General features: G+C 40.9%; 4 protein-coding genes across 6 annotated transcripts; 3 read left to right on the forward strand and 1 right to left on the reverse strand.

Annotated features, from left to right (window-relative positions):
• The first annotated feature begins 4,140 nt into the window (after nt 1-4,140).
• LOC124065707 (DNA damage-inducible transcript 4 protein-like) lies at nt 4,141-5,486 on the forward strand. The gene is made up of 2 exons (XM_046401351.1): nt 4,141-4,448; nt 4,689-5,486. Exons 1-2 carry the CDS (start codon nt 4,280-4,282, stop codon nt 5,195-5,197), a joined length of 678 nt encoding a protein of 225 aa, XP_046257307.1. The 5' UTR covers nt 4,141-4,279; the 3' UTR covers nt 5,198-5,486.
• Nucleotides 5,487-6,007: 521 nt separating this feature from the next.
• dnajb12a (DnaJ heat shock protein family (Hsp40) member B12a) lies at nt 6,008-11,463 on the reverse strand. The gene is made up of 9 exons (XM_046401346.1): nt 11,277-11,463; nt 10,744-10,921; nt 9,588-9,733; nt 9,329-9,502; nt 8,579-8,658; nt 8,362-8,471; nt 8,093-8,265; nt 7,463-7,605; nt 6,008-6,640 (listed from the first exon to the last, which is right to left on the reverse strand). The coding sequence occupies exons 1-8, from the start codon at nt 11,407-11,409 to the stop codon at nt 7,484-7,486; spliced, it is 1,116 nt and encodes a 371-aa protein (XP_046257302.1). The 5' UTR covers nt 11,410-11,463; the 3' UTR covers nt 6,008-6,640; nt 7,463-7,483.
• A 37-nt stretch (nt 11,464-11,500) lies between these two features.
• trmt2b (tRNA methyltransferase 2 homolog B) lies at nt 11,501-14,324 on the forward strand. Its single transcript, XM_046401344.1, has 2 exons — nt 11,501-12,509; nt 13,453-14,324. Exons 1-2 carry the CDS (start codon nt 11,661-11,663, stop codon nt 14,074-14,076), a joined length of 1,473 nt encoding a protein of 490 aa, XP_046257300.1. The 5' UTR covers nt 11,501-11,660; the 3' UTR covers nt 14,077-14,324.
• A 1,240-nt stretch (nt 14,325-15,564) lies between these two features.
• scdb (stearoyl-CoA desaturase b) lies at nt 15,565-22,597 on the forward strand. 3 transcript variants are annotated; one of them, XM_046401350.1, is made up of 6 exons: nt 15,565-15,713; nt 16,350-16,800; nt 17,654-17,784; nt 18,323-18,528; nt 19,359-19,591; nt 21,038-22,597. In XM_046401350.1, exons 2-6 carry the CDS (start codon nt 16,566-16,568, stop codon nt 21,235-21,237), a joined length of 1,005 nt encoding a protein of 334 aa, XP_046257306.1. In that variant the 5' UTR covers nt 15,565-15,713; nt 16,350-16,565; the 3' UTR covers nt 21,238-22,597. The 3 variants fall into 3 exon arrangements, with proteins under 3 accessions (XP_046257306.1, XP_046257305.1, XP_046257304.1); XM_046401349.1 differs by having other exon boundaries at nt 15,567-15,713; nt 16,540-16,800; XM_046401348.1 differs by lacking the exon at nt 15,565-15,713 and having other exon boundaries at nt 16,301-16,800.
• Nucleotides 22,598-24,038: the final 1,441 nt, after the last annotated feature.

Consider the following 24,038-nt stretch of genomic DNA (forward strand, 5'->3'; position numbering starts at 1 on the left):
CATCCTGAGCTAACATGTTGATCGCAGTTAACATTACCTTTTGAACATTTCTCTGTCAACGCTGGTGTTGTGGGCATGTTAGCATGCTGATGTTAACATTAAGCTCAAAGCACCACTGTTTCAAAGTACAGCTGCATGCTTACCTGTGGGCTCTTAGCTTGTTGTTTTTTTTCTTTCTTAGTTTTTAACTTCCTGACAAATCTAAGTTGATCTTTTTGTAGCCAAGTGATTTTAGCCAGCAGTGTAAGGTCATTACTTGATAGGTTTGTAATTTTATTAAGGGCTTACTGTGTCCATGATGTACCATAAACATCATTACATATGTATAATTTGATCACGTGCAGGAAACACTGCAAGCAAGCAGCCAAACAAACTGCATTATTTATTTAGCTATTCTTTTGTTCTAGAGTCTCTAACATCGTCCAAGCTGTCATATCAAAGCCCATCAATCTGCCACTGAATATCTTTCCATTTTACTGAGACAAACTTACAAGTAGGACCACTCAGATGAGATAAAATATTGTTGCGTTCTAAAATTGTCTTTTTTCTCTTTTTTTTCGCCAACTAAGTGTGGTGGTGTCAACCTTTTCTAACAACCTTCTTCTCTCACAAAAAGAGCAAACCGCGGTATCCTTCTAAATGTACCGCTTTAAGATAAAACAACAGAAACTACAATATGTATCAGTAAGTGGTGTAAAATGTGATGAACACAGATGACATTCAGGATACTTTAAGATTCAAACAGCAGTCACAACAGCCCTACAGGTCTTGTTTAATTTAAATCCAAATACGAAAAGCCAAAAGACATTGGCAGCATAGCTAAATAATGCACATTGTTCTAAAATGAGACTCAGGGACAAGTCACAGTAAAAGTACTTATAAATAATTATCAGGGTCCTTTTCTCTGTCTGATGCCATGTGGCCACAGCTCATCATATATGCAGTGACTGTCTTACTCCTGTATCTGTCACTTAGCAGCCTCTGAGCCTAATGACATTCAGTCAGTATCAATAATAAGGCCTATTTACAGGCACGGCATATATAAACTGGAAACTACAAATAATCCAGTTGCTTTGGGTGTTTGATAGTCAGCGAAGGGAAACAATAATACCTTTTCCAAGGGTAATACATGTGTAGTCAGTTCTCACATTCAGTCACTGTCAGCAAGAATTAAAAAAGATTTAAATACAGTATAAAGTACAGTAAAGTACATGTGAGATGAAAATCAGTGGAGGACAAAACAACTTTGTATGAACCAAAAGAAAAGGCATCAAAACACAAGACAGAGAGAGACGTACTGTACAAGCATTTAGTGTTAGTGTATAGCTTGTTCAATTGTCTGCCTGTGTTGCATGATCCCACTTAGGCGTTTTTGTAAAAGCTACACTGCATTTGTGCTAACTTTCCCTTAATCAAGTTAAGCAAATGTCTTACATGCTTTCTGAAAGAGTCTGCTCCTCAACAATGTCCGACTTTATAGTTTTCATGAAATCAGTCGACGTAAGTGTTCTGAAACTGCACTTGTGCAATTCGCTCTGCTGTGAGACAGTTATTAGGTTTCCTTGGGAACATTATTTTATAAAGTAAATGTGTGTCAAAGAGCTATTGAAGTTGTTTTAAGCTTAAAAGGGTCTTTGCTTGATGGAAGCCACAGTAATATTCAAAACCAGGCTGTCTGAAACTGGTAAATAAAGTGTTAATGCTTTGATAAAGAAGATGGTGTTTCAGCAAAACTTGCCAAACATCACAGTTTCTCCTATCCCACGGCCCCTTGAGAGTGCAGGTCTGCTTCTGCTACATCCAGCAATAAATCATAACCTAAAAGGAACGCCGTCCTGGCTATCAGGTGATGCAGGCGCAGGAAGCCAGACGCAGAATCCTGCACTCAGGACTCAAGTGTTTCCAGATAAACACAAAGCTTGGATGACAGAGGAACGAGAGGCTACATGCTGATATTTACCTTGGAGATGGAATGATATTTTACTTCTTCTTTTGTTAAGATCATGTTGTCTGAGTGGCTGACACAACCCCACTTTTCATGACAATAAAAATATAAGGCAACCAAGGCTGTTACACTATGGCTTCAACAACACATTTCAGCTGCCTCAGTGAGATGGGCCCTCCTCACAACAGCATGCTGTTGCTATAGCTACAGCCTGACAAACACAGTCCAGGGACCCTTTTACCCCTTCCTGAATTAATTAGCAACATGAACATGTTCAAAAGAGTGTGTAGAAGAAGGTTGTATCTGAGGTAATTCAGGTGCAAATATACTGCATTCTCTGTTTAAGTACCTCATAATCGCCACCGGTTTTTCTAACAAATAGTTCTTTGGTATGTAAAATTGTTTTTCTTTGTGATTCACTCCACTGCACCTCAGATTAAAGCAAATTGTTCCAGGAAGGAAAAAAAATCCATTCTTAATCCATTTGGTAGTAAATTTATTATACATGAATTACATAGCCTGAGGCTGGCTAGCCTAACAGCTCTCTCAGGCCTGTTTGAATTGTAAAACACAGTAGCTGTCACGCTTTATTTCCTCATTTCCATTTTACTCTCTTTCAATGACATGGCACAAGTAATGTTTTAGCAGAGTCTAAAGCTTAGTTAGCTGATCTCTCATCCACATGCAGAGTGCAGAGACACGCTCAAGGAGCAGGAAAGATTTGTGGCCATTAAAATGCACATGGACTGACGCATGTCACAGACTGAGAGTGTGTTCATAGGCATATCAACTCGAAACAATAGGTGCACTCGTGCATAAACATTTCACACGCAAACACGCAAACCCACCACACTGGTGAAGGCTTCTTCATTGCCTGTAATTTGAAGGTGGTACAGTGGCGCCATCGTCTGCATGTGTAGTGTATTACAACATAAGAAATGCAGGCCAGTCAGAAAAGAAAGCTCTGCAATGAAATCCTAAATGTTCTCTTGGTTATAAACAAGTTTTGTAAAGTATGTTTATAAAGGTTTGGAACATTCCACAAGGAGGAGGATTTTGTTTTTGTTTGTTCAAAAACTGCCAAATGTTTTTCAGTGGGACTGGGACTGAGCTTTAGTGTCAAGCATCAAGTTGTATGAAGTCCAGATACTCTTACGTTGCCTTTGTTTGACCAGCACCCCACCGAACTGCATATAATACAAACAAACAATACAAACTTTAAACACAAATGGTTAATTGAGCTCAAGGAGACCACAAAAGCTCACTCAGAAATACCATTAATTAAAAATACCCTGCAAAACAAAAAACCTACAGTACAAGCACGAGTGAATGATGATGGTTAACTTCGATCTTAAGCAAGGCTGGAGTGTTTGTAAGGGTGGGGGATGGTCTTTATGGTGTGTACGTGTTTGAAGTCAGGAGTCAGAAAAGTTGTTGCAACAACTACTTTGGAATTCAACTGAATAAGAATAACTTTAAAGCAGACCTGTTTAATACATTTAAATGATCCACTGGCACCGCCACTCTCACACATAAAATAAACTGAAGCACACTTTTACCAAATTGGGGGGGTCTCTGTGAAACAATTAGGACAAGTAGCCAGAAAACAGCAACGTCAGTGAAGAAAGGCAAGTTCTCATTTTTCTTTTTTTTTTTCAGAAGTTGAACTGTGTGCCGTAGCCTGATTATTTGATAACGCGTATTTTGGTCAATCGTATCTTTCGTCATCATCGTAAAAGCGCATCGTAGGCACTTTTAAATTGATTCCTGATGCACCGAAAAGAAAAATTCTCTGAAATCCATAGTCAGCACTGACATTCTCACAGACAAAAAGCGATGCCTACGTGCGGTACGTGCCACTCACACCAATGAATCTTTTTCCACATGCCTTTCACAATTTCTATTCCCAAAAACTAGAGGGGGTGTGTCTTATTGTTTGATGGCATCATGACGACGGCCATCGATTAGCCTGTAGCTTTTCAATTCAGTGTTTGACAGTAATAAAAAAAAAAAAAAATACAAGCAAGAACTCATAATTCTGTATATTCCAGTCTTGCTGGGGGTCGATCGCCTGCTGGGTCGGGGGTCTTGGCCTTTGCCTCATCAAAGGAACCACAAATGTTACCAGGCAGGGTAGAGCGGCGAGAACGTGAGCTGAAACCTCATTGGCTAAGAAATACAAGGGGCGTGGTATTCTGGCTGGGGTATTTAACGCTTTGTTCCATTGTTACAGTGTTATCCAGCTGGTCTGGTTTAGGAGTAGGGGGAGGTCTACTGTCACTGGACATCATTGCACTTTTTAACAATTGAATCTTCTCCTTTTTGTTTGTAAGGATGTCTTTTTCTTGCAACAATTCTTTGGACGGCAGCTTTCCTCCGTCTCCAGCGGAGGACAGGGGCTCCAAGCGGCTGTCCTGGGGCAGCCTGCTGCAGAGGCTGACTGAGCTGAAGGGGATCAATCAGAGGGTCACAGCCGACCATCAGTGTAGCAGGAGTGAGACTGGTGAGTGTTGCAGCCTTTTGTTGCAGGACGCCCCATTGTCTTTTGTTTGGGTTGATTCACACTGTAAATAAGTAGCATTTCTGTTCTGTTTGTGTGTGCCTGCATTTATTAAAAGAGCCTGCCTGAACTGACAAAGCACAAAAGGGTTAAGGGAGACAGAATTTTACTGCTGACATCCTTTTGTTTACAGTGAGTCATGCACTATGAAAAAAGACCTCAACCTGTATTCTTTTGTTTCAGGATCGGTGGCAGACATGTCCCTGTCAGAATCAGACAGTAGCTTCTTTTGTTATCCCCTGGAGGAAACCTTGGCTACAGATGTTGTAGCGACCATAGCACAAAGTCTCAGTGATGCATCTGACATTCTGCACTGCTCCAAACTCATCTTACCTGACTTTCTACTGCACAACATCAGTCAAGAGCTGCTCCATCTGGCTGTCAGTGAGCCTTGTGGCATCAGGGGAGCCCTCATCGACCTGTGTGTGGACAGGGGGGACCAGGACTCTCTATGTACTGTAGACCAAATAGCGGTGGATTCCACCTTGGTTCCAACTTTTCATGTGACTCTAGTGCTGAGGCTGGAGTCCAGTGGATTGTGGCCCAAGGTTCAGAAGCTCTTCAAGGGTAGCACATCACCACAGACAAGGCACCAAAGGCACCAAAACACTCTGAGGTTGAGTACAAGCTTCAGGGCTATCAAAAGGAAACTGTATTGTTCAGGGGAGCTGCTGATTGAGGAGTGCTGCTGACTTAGCACTCAAGACTATACCTGATAAGCTGAACTGAACTGAATTCATATGTACTGTGACAGGAGGCCGTAGGGCTAAGCATTATCTCTCATGGCAGCTACTCACCTATTTCAGGTGGCTCAACAGTGAAGACTCATGTTTGAACACGGATCAGTGTTTTTCCTATGAATGTAAGGTCCCGTCTTTAAGGGAATGGCTCATGTATTTGATAGTCAAATATGACCTGAAACTTGTGTGTGTTTTGTATTTTGAACAACTTAAGGACAGAACTAATAAATTATTTTATATTCATTTGAAATGTTTTTTTTTTTTCCCTAGCTCATAAGCAATCAAATGACTACTCGATTGTGTGTGCCCATGTTTGTACCCATGCTGGTGGTATAGCACTGCTGATGGCGATGTTGGTCTGTTGATCTAGACTAAAACATCTCAACAACCTATATGAAGAGGATGAGTCCAAATGGTTTTCGTGATCTCCCAGCATCACCTCTAGCACCACCAGCATGAATGAGTTGCCACAAAATGAGTCACAGACATCGATGTCCCTCAGGAACAGCTGTAATAACTTGATGATTCCTTTAGTTTTTCCATCAAGCAGAACTGATGGCATCCTCGTCAACCTCTGGTGTGCTTTGTGTTTAGTGCTTAACAGATATTAGCATGCTAACATGCTAAGCTAGGGAACATGGTAAGCATTATAGCACCAGCATGTTAGCAGGCTCACGTTGTTATTTAGTTCAAAGCAACGCTGTGTCTAAAGACAGTCTCACACTGCTGACCAGTCTGTTGTGAAGAGAAGATATGCACCAGTCAACCTTAGGACAAATTTAATTCAAAAGAAACATTCATACAATTTTAGCATGTTAATTTAATAAATATGGTTTACTTTTATTTGTGCAACAATTTTCAATACTTATGATCCAACAGGCTACAAGCAAATCCACATAATAACATTATAGTAAATGATTTTAACTCCAATAAACCCTGCACTGTTAAAAGTAAAGTGGATATTTACATGGGTAAGAACTATAAAAATTACACACCTTCCTTGTGAGTGGCTCAGACATCTGTCTATGACAAGGCATGGAGGTTTCTCAAAATGTGAAAATTAAAACAATAAAGACTGGGACAGAGAAAGCTTATCTTAGCAGCTTTGTTTAACCATTCAGATAGACGACTATGCTCTTACTTTCCACTGTGACGCCGAGCAGACGCTCACCTTCCTGAAGACACTAGAGTTAGAAAATGTCAGCGGTCAACTCAAAACTTCTCACAGTTCTACAGGAAGTCAATCTACACCGAGTTGCAGAGAGGTTCCCTGATGAGGTCTGCTGCCCACTACATGTAAGGCATTTTTGATTCTCTTGGTTTGCTGCAGAAATATGCTCCAATTTGAGTGGGCTCCAACCATTTCCTTCTAATTAGATTCAAGTACAGACGAACCTAAAAAAAAATAAAATAAATAAATTAAAACATCAATGATATTTACGCAGCCATCCCTACACTGAAGAACTTATATTGGGTTCTTATATAAGCACAGGTTCCACACAAACTTAAACTCAAATCATGCAATGCTCAGTATATCATCATAATTGATCATACCGACAATTTCACTTGTTTCAGCTGGTCTACTACTATTTCAATTAATATGTTTATATGCATTATTAATTATTAACATGTTAATATGCATTTATATGTTTTTTAAAATGCATTTCCTACTTTGCAGGCAGACATGTTGGTTCATTTTAATATTAAACCAACTAAGAGACATGACCCTTGCTCAAGATATGTAATCCATCACAGTGACTCATCAGTTCCCTTCTTATTGGTCAAAGTTCTACCACCACATCGTAATGCAGATGTGAACAGGGCATGTTCTAAAGACTCTTGCTGTTGTTGTAGCAAAGCATTTGCAGGAAGCCCCAAACACCCGAGATAACACGACTGACTCTTTAATATCAGGTGTCAGCCCCTGCTTGCAACTGCATTAACACTTGACGATAGATTAACAGATCAAAATAAAACTGACTAAATGCTCACTGTAATGGATTACATATTGGAGGCAAGTGTTTTAATTCAACTGAATGGGGTCAGCAGTCTGGGAGATGGCGAATAAATCCAAAAATATATGTTAAGCTTTAGAAAACTGTAATGAGAGTGTGTGTGTGTGTGTGTGTGACGTGAAGGCAGCTGGATTAAACATGTGAAACATAGATAGATAGATACTTTATTGATCCAGAGGAAAATTCAATATGGGCAACTTACCCTTATGTGTGCAAGTGGTTTCTAGCCATCCAATATAACCTGAATCTCAGATAGTCTGGAGCAGCTGGGAGTCCCCATTCTCTGTGCCCTTTGGTACAACTCAGAATCCCCAAAGTAACGAGCACGATACAATAAGCCTTCCTCTGAAAGTACAAGAGAGGGAGAACTGTATTTCAGCAAGCCAAGTCCAAATCAACTACTCAATAAATATGAAATCACACAATATAAAATTATTTCAATAGAAGCTCTTGTAATGAACTCAAAAAGTGTTACATCATGTTCATCAAAAAATGGACAAAGAACACTGCAAATTTTGAAAACAAAGCCAGCTAAAATCCAGATGGCTAAAGCTGAAATAAATAGTTACTTAATCAGCAGAAAAGACAGGACAAATAAATAAATAAATAAATAATAAAAAGGGTACAATAAGTCACTGATTCAAGCTTCACAACGGTCTTATCTTGCCTTACAAATACAGTATCTCCTAATTTTCTTTGTCTTTCCTTGCAGTATATCTTTGGGTGTGGGACTGTCTGACCAAACAAGACATCTTTTAAACGAGAAAATAACTGATAATAGAGTAATCGATTATTAAAACAAATGTTCAGTGCAGCTCTGCCATAAACTCACTCTGCTGCTTCTCTTTCCAACAGTTGTTTCTGAGGTTGGAGATATAGTCTTCTTCTACGCTTCTCTCAACATTCTTCAGGTTATTCCCGGAAAATTCTTCATTGAAACGGTCTCCCACATAGAAAGGCACCTTCAGGTTTGATGTATGCCTTTTGTGAATGTGTCCAGCTGACCTAATATACAGAGAAGATACAATATCTGAGAGTGAGACAGACTTTGAGATATTTTCACACAACCTCAGGAAGCTCCCGGAGTGGTGAACCACTTACAGACGGTAGCTAAGGCTATAAGGAGGCTGGGTGACCATCATCTGGCTGAGAGCCGAAACAATGATGAGGATTAAGATGGGCATCAGCTGGACAAACAAAGCCAAACCTCCCTGTCCAGAGAGATAGAGATAGAGAGAGAGAGAATATATGTTTTATTTACAAACCATACAGGACATCAACTGTAATAAAATTTAATTTAATTTAATTAAGGACTTACATCTCTCTGTTGTTCTCTTCTTTCTTGCCTATTGTTATGTGCAAAGTGCATTCTTCCATTTCTGTAAACATGCACGTTACCTATACAGAATTGAAAAATAAATAAAGATAAAAGAAAAGCTTATGTGAGTGCTGCGACTCTTACCTGTGTGAGATCAAGGCCACAGTTACAGCGGCTGATTTCACTCATTATCACACATTCAACCGGAGAGTAGTGGAGAAAGTATAGAGAGTATATAATAAAGACAGTTTACTTAGGAACTGTGTTTACAGGTGGAGTTACATTCTCCAGAAGAGTGATCATGCAAACCATGTGTGATCAGACTTAACTGAAGACTTAAGGAACAAAAATTATAGGTGGTGGCAACACAAGGTCAAATGACTGCTGGCCAGCTGTTGGCTTGGTGTGTCAGGGTGACTTTTTAAAACAGTCCCTCTCAGGAAATATATCAAATTGGGAAAATCTTGGCAAACAATAATTAAGCTGAATAAATTGACTTTCAAGTCCATCGATATTGGTCCCAATATACCCAAAAGGTCCCACTTTTCCTCTGTGAGCACAGAGTTACAGCACAGAGTCTCCTGTCCATTTTGGGAAAACACCCATTAGAGAAGTATGGCTTGCTATCAGGTCAAATAGGTTACTGTGGCATAAAAGCATGAAAACCAAAATACTCCAGGGCCTTCATGTCATTACACCAATGTACAGTAACAACCTGCTTGATCCTTTATTCGTCTGGCCTATACTTACTGGATGGGAAGCCTCCACCAAAGAACATGTTGAAAAGGTCCTCAGGTGATATATCTGCTTCAAAATCATGATGATGGTGTCTGTGTCTGCTTGGGTGTGATCTCTCCTCTCCATACTGGTCATACTGCCTTCGTTTCTCAGCATTACTCAGCACAGCATAGGCATTACCAATAGCTGAAAGACACACACAAATTTGCACTTAGTCACTTACATATACATGTCCTCCACAGAACTGCACTGGAGATTACTTTGAATTTACCTTTAAATGCCTCTGTGGCTCCAGGTGCATGATTTTTATCTGGGTGAAATTTCAGGGCCAGCTTTCGGTAAGCCTTTTTAAGATCTTCATCAGAGGCAGTCTTTTCAACTCCCAGAATTTGGTAATAATCTTTACAGCCCTTAATCCTGCAATAAAAAGAAAAAAATGCCAGGACAAAAAAAAAAGAAGACAACATTTATGACATCAAATTCTGAGAATGTCATTTGCTATCTATAAGCATTACACAACTAAGTTTGTCACAGTAATTACTTTCTTGGACAATAAACTGTCTCAGAAATAATGTCAACAAACGATATTAGAAGAATTTTACATTCTCTCAAAGATCAATGAACTCTTAATTTTTAAAATGCTGAAATCTGGAATTGGAATCTGAACAAAGATTAAAATATTCTAAATAAATAAAACATCAAGTAAAACCACACAACATAAAAATAAATAAAATGAACTTCTAGACTCTGTTAATAAAAATCATGGCACAGGGGTATAATGGGTCATTTGTTCTATGAGAGTCAGCAAAATGACAGCAAATCATGCCTCAGCATAGTTTTATCTGGTCATTCTGGTGACATTCTCATGTAAACAGAGATGAATGTCACACAATAGACAATATATTAAGGTCAGGTTGATATATTTTACAAATTATTGTGTGTCCTATGGACAAGTGCAGTGCATGGTGGGTCAGAAACAAAAGAATAACCTGGATATACACTACACTTCGTATGTATACTTGATTTCCATATACTCTCATACCATTGATGGCACGTTTATATTGCGATTATTTTAAAATGCATTATTTTAAATCTTTTAAAGAAAAAAAAACATATTTTGACATTTAAATTGTGTAAAACATTATAAAGGATTGCGGTTTCCATCTTTCACAGTAAAGATAGAACTAACACTAATTTAGTTTTAGTTCCATCAAGTTAACTTCTCACTGACTGACATAAATAATACTGCTACCTGCCTGGACATCACAATCACAGTCAAGGCAACCCCCATCCACAGATAGACTGAATATGCTTGACAGAATATAGCCAAAATACCGTAACATTAATGGTTGATATCAGAGTCATTTATTGCACTACGCAGAAACGTTATTATTGAAAGAAAAGCGCAGCTCCACATGTGTACTGACTTTCTGACAGCTTCCAGCTGCTCTGTAGTGTATGATTTGGCTGAGTCTGTGGCCCCCTGTGCGGACACATCGCCCTCCTCTCTGTGGCCTCTGTGCCTCATAGTGGGTCCGTCTCCGTTCACATGACTGCCATTCTCATCTGGGGGCTTTCCGTTCTGCGCTATCGACTCCAATAGGTCTGTAAGGCAAGTGGACCCATATTATTCAAAGATGCTACCAGAGTCTTCTTCTTAATCAGTTATTTCACTAGCATAACGAGCTAACAGTTAGCACGATAAGGCAGTTGCTAGCAAGGACGTCAATAAAATGGGAACTGCAAATAAGAAGCATCAATTTAAGACATTTAGTCACCAAATATATTACAAAATCCGCAGTTGGGGTCTTGAAAACTACAAATACCGGTGTCGGTTACGACAGCTGGTATAGATGTTAAAGATAAGACGGTTATGCTAACGTTAGCTGATTCAGCTTCCCAGCGATGGCCCACTATCTGACATAAAATCCCCGTCGAAACAGACGTTTATTCGACGTACTTTTGGCCTGCTCTGTCGGAAACAGCCGCTGTGCCTTCTCCAGAAACTTTCTGGCTTTGTCCTGGTGATTGCTGCTGATCGCATTCTGGGCTATTTTAATGCACCGCTCCGCTTCGTCCTTGTTTGAGTCCATCTCGACACAGCGGAAATGTTTACTTACCCCTCGACGCACGGAGATGACGTTGTAGATGGCTGGCGCATATTTACGTCATACCAGTTGACTTGAACCTTCAGCGTGAGCCTCACCAGCACCCGGTAGTAAATACGTTCACAGCACGAATATTTAAAATCATTTGTATTAATTGCATATGTTTAGCCATCTCGTGATTCTAGCTGGCGCCTGCAGCACTGTCAGCCATAATAGTTACTTCCTTGAAAGTCAAAATGCATTTGGCAGCTACACGCAGAAAGTTCGTCTGTGTCAAACGCATTCTGTATCCTTTGAGGCAGACCTGTCTGTTGTTTTCCACTAATGATACTATTCTAGCCTACAAGCGGAAATCACCATCAAAAAAACAGTTCAGAAAACCTCCCTGGGCTGATGATCTCTCCTGGGAAGAAAGGCTAGCTGATGTGGTCACCCCGTTGTGGAGGCTGAAATATGATGAGCAACTCGAACTCAAGCAAAAACATCAGGAACGTATCCTGTCTCAGCTCTCTGGGTATCTCTCAGGTGACTTACATTCACATCCCTCATCACCTGTCAGAAGTAAACTCAACTTCTCTGTCCAGCCTATTTTGCCATCACCGATTAGGGATGGCTACCGCAACAAGTCTACATTTTCTGTCAACAAAGGAAGTGATGGAAATCCGAAAACAGTTGGATTTTACATTGGCACTGGCAAAAAGGGAAACATTGTCTGCGTCAATGGAGACCACCTGCTCAACCTGCCAGAGAAGCACAAACTGGCTGCCAGGTGCTACCAAGACTTCATTCGCCTTTCTTCCCTGGAGCCCTGCCTGCTGTTCCACGCCGGGGGTCACTGGCGAGAGATCACAGTGAGGACCAACACACAGGGTCACACCATGGCTATAGTGCATTTCCATCCACAGACGCTCACCCCAGAAGAGATAGCAGTCCATAAGGCTGACCTGGTGGATTACTTCATACGGGGGCCTGGATCTGTCTGTCAGCTGGACTCGCTGTTCTTCCAGGAGAGCACCATGACTCAGTGCACTCATGAGAAATCCCCCTACCAGCTCCTGTATGGTCAGCCACACATATATGAGGAGGTAAAATACACCATCAGGGCAAAATTACAAACACATAGGGCAAACACTGCAGCATTCAAGTGTTGCAGCTTCATAATCTTGTGTTCAGCTGCAGCAGTTAACGCTGAAGTACTTTTTTGATAATTAACTGCTTGGACATTTTTGCCCTCATACCAGTTCAGGTGTAAAATAGGTTCACCTTTTTGCCCATGCTAATCTCACTGTAATTAAGTGTTTTAAGATGGTGAGACTTTTGTTACTAATTTAATAGTAACATTAAATGACCTAATCTGAGAGAAAGAAAATTGTAAGGAAATGTTTTCCTAAATCAACCAGTTAGCAGGAGTAAGTAATTCTGGAACAATGTGACATTTGCCTTTGAAGCTGATATCAACTGATTTGGTTTGATATGCTGATGCATGTGTAGCTTTCAAATCTATCGATTCATAATTTAGAATATAAAATTTAAGCAAGGCTGAGAAATTGCCATGACGAGTCACCTGACCTTTAAGTGAAAAAAGAGTGTCTGTTTGCACCTGGGTGAGAATAATTTAAATTGTAGTTCCCATAATTCAGTGTGATTGTTTCTTCTGGTAGACCCTCCTCACCTAATGAATAGAAACTTCATATGTTGTTTATAATGCAGGTTTTCTGTTATTGATTAATGGTTTCCACTCTTCGGCCAAGTTGACTTATTCTACAATTTAATTAGTTTCAATTCAGTTTATTCACAGAGCGCCAAATCACAACAGAAGTTGTCTCATGACACTTTCCAGTTAGAGCAGGTCTAGACCAAACTTTAATTTCACTACAATCTACAATTTATGCAGCTTATCTACTATTCTACAACTACAGCCAGTGTTCAGCATGACATTTGCATGTCTGGTAGTAATGAATTTGTGATGACAGTAGATGGAAAAGAGCAGTTAGCACCAAGTCAATGTATGTCTTTGCTGTTTCATAGGTGCTGGGCTTCAAGTTCCGCATCTCTCCTGATGCCTTCTTCCAAGTGAACCAGGCTGCTGCTGAGGTGCTGTATAGCACAGTGAGAGACCTGTGTGTCCCAAACCATGAGGAAGGTGGAGGAAAAACAAAAATTGGTGGTACTCTCCTAGATGTGTGCTGTGGGACAGGCACCATTGGTATCACATTATCACCCATGGTGGACAGGATTATTGGTATAGAGCTCATAGAACGGGCCGTGGAAGATGCGAGACACAATGCAGCTCTCAGTAATGTACTGAACTGTGAGTTTTTCCCCGGGAAGGCGGAGGTGGTGCTTCCTCGCCTCATGTCTCAGCTGAACTCTGCAGATGAAGGCCTTGTGGCAGCTGTGGTAAACCCTGCTCGAGCTGGCCTGCACTACAGAGTAGTCCGAGCTTTACGAAACCAACCTCATATCCGCAGGCTGGTCTATGTTTCCTGTAAACCAGATGGAGAGGCGATGAGGAACTTCAGGGAGCTTTGTTGTGCTCCTGACCTTCAGAAGAAACTCACAGGAGAGGCATTTTCTCCAACTCTGGTTGTTCCTGTGGATATGTTCCCACATACTCCTCATTGTGAACTGGTGCTACTTTTTGAGAGATAGCAAATACTTTATGTTCTGAGGTGGCCTTGAACCCTTCAACAACAACTCTGGTTGATTTAGGAAGCTATTAGGGAGTTGAATGGGATGTGAGGTATGTTAGATGATAATGGAGATATGGAGATTCTAACCACCCGCAATAATCTTACACCTGTGTTTTTTGAATTACTTGCTTGGTTAGCTTTGCTTTCAGAAATGTGTAGTTCGACTGCAACAAATGATTATCTTGATTAAAATTCATCTCTAAATTCTTCTATTGAGTAATCATTTGGTGTATAAAATATCAGAAAATCTGTGGGTTTAACGGGCCTTTAAACACTGCAGTGGGATGTTGTTCTGAGATGGTTTGCGCACAGGCTGCCCGTGCAATAAAATCTGGTACAAAAGCCCTCAATAAATACCACACTTGTTGAGCTTACAGCATAGGTTTGAGATGTTAAGGTTATGTATGAGACGCTGATTTGATTTTTGTGGTCATTTTTGTTTCTGTCTGGAGACAACTTCTCATAGTGCGACTCTTTGTCTACCCCGGCCTGCAATAGCTGTATCTGTGCAGTAGATGGCGCAATTGCAACTTCTGTGGATCCATCCTTCGAGGAATCATCCCATTGTTGAGAGTTCACTGACGGTCGTAACACAACTGTACATTATGAGTGGCCAGGTTTTGTTCCTGAGAGTTTACCACAGTTTATGTGAGCTCATTCGTTGCAACAAGGCGGCCTTGGCTGATATGATGTTCTTTTATCTCTCGAGTGAAGTAATAGGATGATGACACTTGTGTACAAAGTCATGGGTTACCGAGGTTCAACTTTGAGACGAACTTTTTTGTTTTAGCCCCACAACACTGCCATAGTCCGGCAATGAGCACTTTCATATTTTATTTCTCCTGCTTTCTGGCAAATTTAACCTAAATTTTAAAAAAAACAAACTAATTCCTGTGGTTTAATTATCAAAAGGACTTAACTGCTAACAGTAAAAACTCTGTAGTGGCCTCTATTATAATCACATCTTAGCTGCAAAGGTTCACACAAACTACTACTTATTTTTTCTCATTTTCAGTCAGAATTGTCCTGCTTTTTATATCTTTGATTGCTGATTTTTATGTGTTCTCCTGGGAATTGAACCTTGGACCACAGTTCACAACAATGTTAGACTTGTTAGACTTTTTATATGAAGCTTGCAAGCAAAAGTTTTTTTGAAAAAGCACCTCGCGTGTTGGTGGCCTGCAGGTTAAAGGCAGTCATGTGAGTGCAACTCACAAACTGCCCCATCTCACACTGAGACAGTCATAACTTTATATGACGTGATGATGTAAGATGAACTGACCCGTGGTCACGACCTCTTTCGGCGTTTCATCAGATACAGTGTCATTTTAAGATCAAGTATATTTAAACGATTGGGAAATTGAGATTGGTTATACATTATAAGACTGGTGGAAAAAAACGGTAGGATACAACACAAAAACAGCCAATGGGATGCTCCTTACCTGTGGCATTAGAAATCCTCTCTCACCAAGTGATTTAAAACGACTTCAGATCAGACATCTGCATCTTTACTCTTCACCCGTCCTGACCCTCTTCTCCCCTGCAGCCTGACTAACTTACCCTCCTCTGTAGTGAACCGCGTCTGGAGAGCACACGGTGAGTAGGCTCGGCATGCAGCCATTAACATAAAACTAACTTATATTGACGTTTTTACACAAACTCCACTTTCATATGCAGATTCTGAATGGTATTTGACTTTCAACAACTGATGCATAATGTTACTTCTTCTTACATGATTTTAATGAGTTTTATTTTGTTTGCAATATTTAATTAAAAATTTCATTCTCATTAGCGCATAGCTAACTTTAGCTTGGTGACTGTACGCTCACCGTACGGCTAGCTTAGCCAAGTTTAGTAAGACGCCCTTCAAATCAGTGACATCTGCAGAAAGTGGTTCTTCACACGTTTATTCACTCATGTCTGTCTTGCAGTGTAATGAGGCATTGCACTTGGCTACAAGCTTAGTTACCCGTTGGTACAGGTGCACAGTGACATTACCGTTTTCATGACCCTCTGACATAGCGGTTAGCGCCGACTTGCCAGTTGACAAGTGTTATAAGGTCGCCCTTGACTTATGTGGCAGTGGAAGAGGAGGGACCATAATCACCACTGAGATAGGCAAACATGAGGCGGTGGGAAGTGGTATAGCTTATAGATATATAGACCAATAGAAGGGCAGCGGTTTGCCAAAAACCAGCAGTGACTCGACGCTAACTCAGATTATCCCAATAGGACAAGAGTGGCGTGCTTTCAGCCACTCTGCGATCTCAGCGCTGCCGTTGAGTCCACCGCCGAGCGCTACATGTACACAGCCAGCTGTCGTACTTCCCTGTCTGTTTCTGCATCCCGCTGTACGCACTTCACTGAGCAGCATCTCCTCGCTCCTTCTTCTCCGTGTTTTTACTCTACCCCTGCTGCGCAGTGCCGGTCCAGAACCACCTCAGCAAAATGACCGAAACGGAAAACCGGAATCATCACGCTGGCAAGCAACAGAACGGAGGGGCCATGGAGGAAACATCGACGGTGGAGGATGTTTTTGACGACACCTATAGAGAGAAAGAGGGCCCCAAACCGCCGAGGAGGCTGGTGTGGAGAAATATCATATTGATGAGCGTCCTACATGTTGGTGCGCTGTATGGACTGACTATCCTTCCTTCCGCATCGGGTTTAACTCTTGCATGGAGTAAGTATTTAGCAAATGCAATCGTAGGCGTAGCTTTGCAGCTTTTTTTAAATGGCCTTTTCCTGCCTGTAGGCCACAGCTAGAGAGCAGGATGTGGGTATGTTTTGTGATCATTGCTAACTACAGTAGATACTCCCTGAGGGGTCATGTCTATGGGAATAATGGAGAGTGAGTCACTCTGGCCTCGTGATTTTCGTTACACTCATCCATGTTTGGAAGGCTTCACATCTGTTTTGCCCTTTCTTTTAATAGCTCAAACCTGTGGCTTATTGTAAACTATTTGGGCGTGTTGGAATGCGTGGCGTGTCCCCAGTTAGAAGTCTTTAAAATACAGTGATAACAGCCTAACTGTCTGCTGAATAATTAGAATTTGTACTTTGTATTTGAAGACTATTGAGGCATGACTTGAATTCCTGAACAGTCTCAACTTTGTTTCCACTCTGGCACTGCATAATTTTCCCCTCTCTTTGCAATGCTGAGCTGCATATTATTTCACTGGGGCAGACAAAGCACAATCACCATTTTCATAGTCATCCTATTGTGAGCTGTGTGGCACCACAACAGACTGCCAGTCAGAAGCCCTCAGTTCTCAAACCCGGCGTAGTCTTGTCTAGGCTTCACATAGGAATACATTCAGCAGTTTTAGAACAACAAAAGTGTGAGGGCAGACCTGCATGCTCCCACCATCCCATCTCCCCACACTGATGACTTTCTTTGAACAAAAGAGGTCTGGCTGTAATGGAAAGAACATGGTGTCCCAGTGACTCTGCTCTCATGGGTGCAAAATTAATCTCAGTGTGGTGGTGACACTTTCCCCTAAGATATCTGTCCTTTCCACTTCTTTTTCTTCCAGCTGCAGTATGCTACCTTGTCAGTGCTCTTGGTGTGACTGCTGGTGCACACAGATTATGGAGTCACAGATCCTATAAGGCTTCTCTTCCCCTGCGAGTCTTTCTTGCTCTTGCAAACTCCATGGCCTTTCAGGTAAAACAGAAAATTTGTTCCTTGCCAAGTCACAAATATGGGTTCTGCTTTTCGTTCCTTGACTGTGATGTTTGAGCTTCTCTGTGCAGAATATGTGCAATGTTTCACACTAGAAAGCTGTTTTCACATATATTTTAATACATGGAGTATGAACAGGATTTTGTGACATCACAGCTAGTCTGGAAGCAGTGAACACATACTGGGAACATATTTTATAGTTTTAAGAGGCATTTGTATGTACTTACTAATATTTAGCTACTCATAAGTAGTATTCAGAGCAGCTGGAGGGGGCATAAAAAGCTATCTTACTGCTTAACAGTCTTCACATTTCCATATAGCTACCGCATTTCCCAGGAATAATGTTTTTTCCAATATCTGTTTAGAATTTCAGTGCAATTATGTAATCAGAGTGACATGCATTTGTTGTTTTGTTACCACATGATCCCCATCCTTAATCTGATGATCTGAATCTCCCATGCATTTCTGTGGGTGCCTCACGTAATCCTTTCTGTCTCTGCATGTCTCTCCCTGTGAGCAGAATGACATATATGAGTGGGCGAGGGACCACCGTGTCCACCACAAATACTCTGAAACGGACGCAGACCCCCACAATGCCAAGAGGGGGTTCTTCTTTTCCCACATTGGTTGGCTGCTGGTTCGCAAACATCCTGATGTCATTGAAAAGGGCAGAAAACTGGAGCTGTCAGACCTGAAGGCAGATAAAGTGGTTATGTTTCAAAGACGGTGAGCAAACATGAGTTTGCCAGAGTTTGCTTTTGGTGTTTACTGCTGTTGTTGAATGTGACTCTTTATGTAAGGAGCTCAAAGATGCAGACTAAATAGATGTTGGTCATATGTAAAGAGAGTTTACATGTGATCATCAAGTCATTTCCCCTTTAGCCTAAACTGTAGAGGATGTTGTTGTCTGGGTTTATAGTGATTGTGATAACACTGCTAATAAGGGATGCTTTTTTCAACCGAGGATTAAAGGACAGCATGACCCCATAGAGTCCATTGGTCAACAACAGTTTTACTCGTCTGGATGCAGTCCCAGATTTACTTCTGCTCACTGGCAAAGAGGACTAACAAAAAACCCTGTCAACTGTGTACATTGAACTAATGTGCAAATTGAGATAAATATGTCAGTGTCTAAAATTGCCGTCATAACAATTTGAGATTACATTTATGACTTTTATCAGATCGTTTTTATTAGAAACAACCCCACAGTCAGAGTACATGTAACAAAATGCAGGTAACCGCTTAACCAGAAATACAGAGTATTGTACATATATACTCCATATCGTAGTAAAATATCACATGAAGTAGGCAGTGCAGGTATACATATGAAATAGTGTAGTAAAACAATAGTGTTTTTTATTCCATTTGTATTGTGATATAAAAGGTATTGTGTGACTTTTGCTATTGGACGACAAAATGATTCGGTGACAGTTTAACTTAAATATAGAATTTATGTTATTAAAAAATCTGTTTTTATTTCATGTAGACGCTGATTGAATTATGTCTAAAGTCAGAACGGATCTGAGTGAGATGCTATTTGTGTTTTTTCATCCCAGGCACTACAAACTGTCTGTGGTGATTCTTTGCTTCCTGGTGCCCACGTTGGTGCCCTGGTACTTCTGGGGTGAATCCTTGGGTGTGGGATACTTTATCCCTGGGCTCCTGAGGTATGCTGTGATTCTCAATGCCACCTGGCTGGTCAACAGTGCTGCGCACATGTGGGGCAACAGGCCTTATGACAAGACCATTAACCCGAGGGAAAACCGGCTGGTGGCTTTCAGTGCCATAGGTAAGGAAACAGCTTGTTCAGTATTCACCATTATTTATCCTACAGCAATGGGCATACATTGCGACTGCACCAGCATTTTTGTGTAATTTAGTGTCTTTCTGTGCCTGAGGGATATCCGAATCATCGTTTCATCACTTGTTGAAAACTTGTCTTGTTAGGTCTGTCACAGTGGGTGCTCTTTAAAAGCTGATTCAGGCATCTGTAGCAGGACAGTGTACTCAGTGGCTGATGTTTACTTTGTCTTTGGTTGTGTAAGTTTTAGCATTGAAACTTAGAGGTGGTCATCTTTGGAAATATCATGAGAGGCATTTTTTTAGGCTCTAACAGTTATTTTCAGTACCATTTTTTCTTCACAGTCAGGACTTTATTTGTAGTGGCTGACACAGCGGGGTTTTGATTCTGCAGACAGAGCAATGTTGGATGCAACACAGCTCTAAATTCACAAGCTAACCAACATTCTTTCTTTTAAGCTGTATTTCCATACAGCCGTACAAGAATGAACATTTTCAGATGCATTTTATCTTTCAAGCAAGGTTGATCCCCCCCCCCCCGTTGCAGGGTACCTAACAAAATGCTCCTTAGCAACTGTGAGAGCAAACGGAAAAAATTAAATGAAAACTCCTATTTTCATTTCACACCTTATTTGAAGCCTGACCTATTATGTCATTGTAATTTAATTAACAACAGTTGTTTCCACATTACTCACTTCTTCCAGAGTAGCTGTCGTAAACACATCCTTAGTAAATGAGTAGTGAACCGCTGTAGCTGCTCGTTCTGGAACCTTTTACAAACTTCAGCTCACATTTGAAAGTTGACCTCGAAGTTCAACAACACAAAAATAATCTCGTAAATTAATTCTGGGCAGGCCCAGGAGGAGGAATTATTGAATGGGAACTAAATTTTCCAAACTGGGCTCCCCTCCAATCCTACTCTCGCATCTTCACCCACCCCTCCACCTTACCTCTTAAACCAACATAGGCAATTATATGGAGTGTTTAACAAGCTCTAATGAATGGGTGATTAGAGAAAAGTAAAATCATACATCGATTGAAGGAATTACCACAAGGCATTAAATCAGATCAAGTTGTGATTGAACAAGTAGTTACTTTTTTGGTTTTAAAAAAAAACAAAAAACAAACTGAAGACGCAACCCCATGCCGTACATGCCCTGCAGGTGCAGCCAGTGAAACAGTCCATTCCTGGACACATTATATGTTTCTTGTTCTGTGTAAACGGATGGTTAACATCAAATCACATTGTGATTTGGATGCTGCCCATAGCTGCTCGTCGCTCTGTCAAAACTCTGACGTGTTCAAATGAGTGTAACTTTACCGTATGATTGTTGTCAACCTCATCATAAACTATGTTACTCCATGCACATTTTCTTTTAAGTTATAGCTGCGCACTTGTTGGCATTCAGCTAAACACAAACTTTTTGTTTTTCAGGGGAAGGCTTCCACAACTACCATCACACATTCCCCTTTGACTACGCCACCAGTGAGTTTGGCTGCAAGCTCAATCTCACTACTGCCTTTATAGACTTCATGTGCTTCCTGGGTTTGGCCAAGGACCGCAAGAGGGTGATGAAAGAAACCATCACTGCCCGCGTACAACGAACCGGCGACGGCAGCTACAAAAGTGGCTGAGCACACTAGTTTTGAACTCTGCTGATTGATACTGATATGTTGAACCGAGACAGATCGTAGCAACAGGTATAGCAGCATTTCAGTGACAGGGGGGTGATTACCATGCTTCTGATTATCAGTTAAACCTCTTCCTGAGACTAATATTGGCTTTAAAGAGCTGTAGACCTTTCCATAAATTGTGTGGGTCTCCCTTAAGTTTTGAAGTGTCCTCACTGACTATTAGCCACAGCTAGCAACTTGGCTATATCAGCGCAGCTTTTTCAATATAATATAAAATCGGCATGGACAGAATTACAAAGGCTAGTTTGGATTTAAGCCTCTTTTGGCAGCATTAGCACTGCCAAAAAAAAGCCTTTGTGGAGCAGTGTGTGAAAACAGCATTAAAGAATAATATACTCTATTTCTTAGTTGTTAGTGTTCTATTTATTGATAGTCTTTGGCACTTTAAAGCTTTATTGAAACCTTTAACAGCGAGGTTTCTCTACAGGCAAGATTGAAGGCCTTTTGCTTTAACTTTGACTTTGATTCCACAGGGAGTGGTGTTTCTTCTTGATATCCATTTGTCTTTTTCAAGCCAAGGTTTTTCTTTAGGTAAGCAAATAGTCTTACTAAATCATAAACTGCCATATTCAATAGCAGCACTAAGACAGTCAACCCTGTGTCATTAATATTAAGATGTGCTATACTTTTTCTTTATCTGAAAAGAGAGAGTAATTTGCATTTGTTTGGTATTCATTTGAAATACTTCAAGAAATAAAGTCTCCCTCCTCCACAGATAAGGCCAAAGAGGCATGTGTGGGAGGTGCTTTTACCTTTTTGTGCTGTGTTTGGTTGAAACGTGTCAGGAATCTTGCCCAAATGCCTTATGAGGGTTGCACACGTGTTATGAGACTAAATTAAGGCCTAAATTTTCTGTCTTATCACAGCTGTGTGGTGTCTGCTTTTAAGAAACTCTTCAAAAATTTAAATCCTATTTTGAGTGGACAAACTGGGACCATTCAACAAATCCTGAAAAAAATGATGGATTGCTATGATTTATGTATTATTTATTTAATTTCGTTTTTGGATCCAAATAAATACTTTGTTTCAAAATAAGATCCAAACTTGTGATGATGTCACTAACGATCCTGCTGTAGTATTTGTCACACTTCCTCTTTTACAGAGTGGCAATTTTTTACAGTGTTAACTTCTTGAAGTTTGAATGCCTTAAAAAATGGCACATTTTTTCAGAGAATGTTTTTGCCCACTGTATGTACCTTAAATAAACCAAATTTTCTACTTGTGACAAAGTATGTTTTGCTGTTTTTGTTGGAATTCTGTAATACTCCTTCATATACTGAATAAAAAAAATTTGACCGCACTATTTCTTTCACGTTCTTTAACTGGCCTGGCTTCTGCTGATCATGAGTTATACATTATATTTTTTATATTGTTTTTAAGTGGCATAAAGAATAAAACAAGTCACTGTTGAAAACAACACAAACTTAAGTTATTAAATGACCAAAAATGAATTTTATTGTAACCGCACATACAGAAAGATGTTGAGCAACTAAGAACTGTGACATTAATTTACAGAAATTATCCATCCATTTTCTATACCACTTATCCGTCAGGGTCGTGGGGGAGCTGGAGCCTATCCCAGCTGACTACGGGCGAGAGGCGGGGTACACCCTGGACTGGTCGCAGGGCCAACACACAAAGACAAACAACCACACACTCTCGGGGCAATTTAGAGTAGCCAATTAACCTAATGTGCATGTTTTTGGTATTGTGGGAGAAAACCCACGCAGGCACAGGGAGAACATGCAAACTCCACATAGAAGGGCCCAGACCGGGATTCGAACCTGGAACCCTCTTGCTATGAGGCGACAGTGCTAACCACTGCACCACCGTGCCCCTTTCAGAAATTATGATAACAGCAAAATAAAACCATTTGAGGCATATACCTTGTATGAAAATGTCCCAAGAGCCCACACTCTGTATTATTTTCTATGCATTCCCATACTGTAGTAGACACATGTCCGCGCACGTGCTATGTAACATTTTTGGAAGCCACAGGATCTTTACTAACAGTTGTGTAGGTTTGAACTTTTGCCCATCTGCACAGCCTTCTCTGATGTACTGATGCTGTGAGTTTCATCAGCAGGAGTTAAGAATCTCTGAGTGTTTATTATCTCCACCTTTGCTGCCGACACAATCGAACTGTAGCAGCTCATCTGGCTGTCCTGCATTTTGACATGCTGTTCTCATCAGTCTTGTGTCTTGTCTTCATGTCTGCACTGATGGGGATCTACCTCTGCTGGTCATGCTTGGCTCGCTTGTCTTTCACGTGTCTGACATTGCTGTAACACTGCTGCACTCTAGACACAGCCCTACATACTTAAACCCTCTGCAGATACTGTTCTAACATTCCTTGAGAATCTCTGAGATTTCTGTTGATAGGCTATTTAATGTTTTGTTTGTCAGCTACCGCAGGCCTAGTTGTGGAAGCGGACTCTCTAAGTCTGCGGTCGTGTCTGTAAGCTCTGCTTGGAGCAGCAGGGAGGTCGGATGGGGTGAGTTAAAAATTGAATGTCACCGTGTTAACAGGCTTGTTAACACGCCCTTGAACAAGCTGCCAGCTCCGAGCACCTGAGCCTAATTTGCTCAATAAACAGAAAATGTTCTTCCTGGGGATCACGTGGTTTGTTATCACCACATCTTTGAACTGTTTGAAGGCTCTGTGAACTTGCTCCCTCTGCTGGAGAATTTCATCATGGCAGGTCAAAGAAGCAGCTACAGTGCATTCTGCCCCCGTTGTG

The sequence above is a fragment of the Scatophagus argus genome, chromosome 10, assembly GCF_020382885.2.
Source record: "Scatophagus argus isolate fScaArg1 chromosome 10, fScaArg1.pri, whole genome shotgun sequence".
Classification (NCBI taxonomy): Eukaryota; Metazoa; Chordata; class Actinopteri; family Scatophagidae; genus Scatophagus; species Scatophagus argus.

Coding starts and splice junctions, on each gene's coding strand:
- LOC124065707 (XM_046401351.1), top strand. CDS start 4,280: ATGTCTTTTTCTTGCAACAATTCTTTGGACGGCAGCTTTCCTCCGTCT. Junction 4,449..4,688: donor GTGTAGCAGGAGTGAGACTG/GTGAGTGTTGCA, acceptor CTTTTGTTTCAG/GATCGGTGGCAGACATGTCC.
- dnajb12a (XM_046401346.1), bottom strand. CDS start 11,409: ATGGACTCAAACAAGGACGAAGCGGAGCGGTGCATTAAAATAGCCCAG. Junction 8,659..9,328: donor TGGTGGAGGCTTCCCATCCA/GTAAGTATAGGC, acceptor AATTCTGTATAG/GTAACGTGCATGTTTACAGA. Junction 7,606..8,092: donor TTGGAAAGAGAAGCAGCAGA/GTGAGTTTATGG, acceptor TTGTACTTTCAG/AGGAAGGCTTATTGTATCGT.
- trmt2b (XM_046401344.1), top strand. CDS start 11,661: ATGCATTTGGCAGCTACACGCAGAAAGTTCGTCTGTGTCAAACGCATT. Junction 12,510..13,452: donor AGCCACACATATATGAGGAG/GTAAAATACACC, acceptor GCTGTTTCATAG/GTGCTGGGCTTCAAGTTCCG.
- scdb (XM_046401350.1), top strand. CDS start 16,566: ATGACCGAAACGGAAAACCGGAATCATCACGCTGGCAAGCAACAGAAC. Junction 16,801..17,653: donor GGGTTTAACTCTTGCATGGA/GTAAGTATTTAG, acceptor TTTTTCTTCCAG/CTGCAGTATGCTACCTTGTC. Junction 17,785..18,322: donor CAAACTCCATGGCCTTTCAG/GTAAAACAGAAA, acceptor CCCTGTGAGCAG/AATGACATATATGAGTGGGC.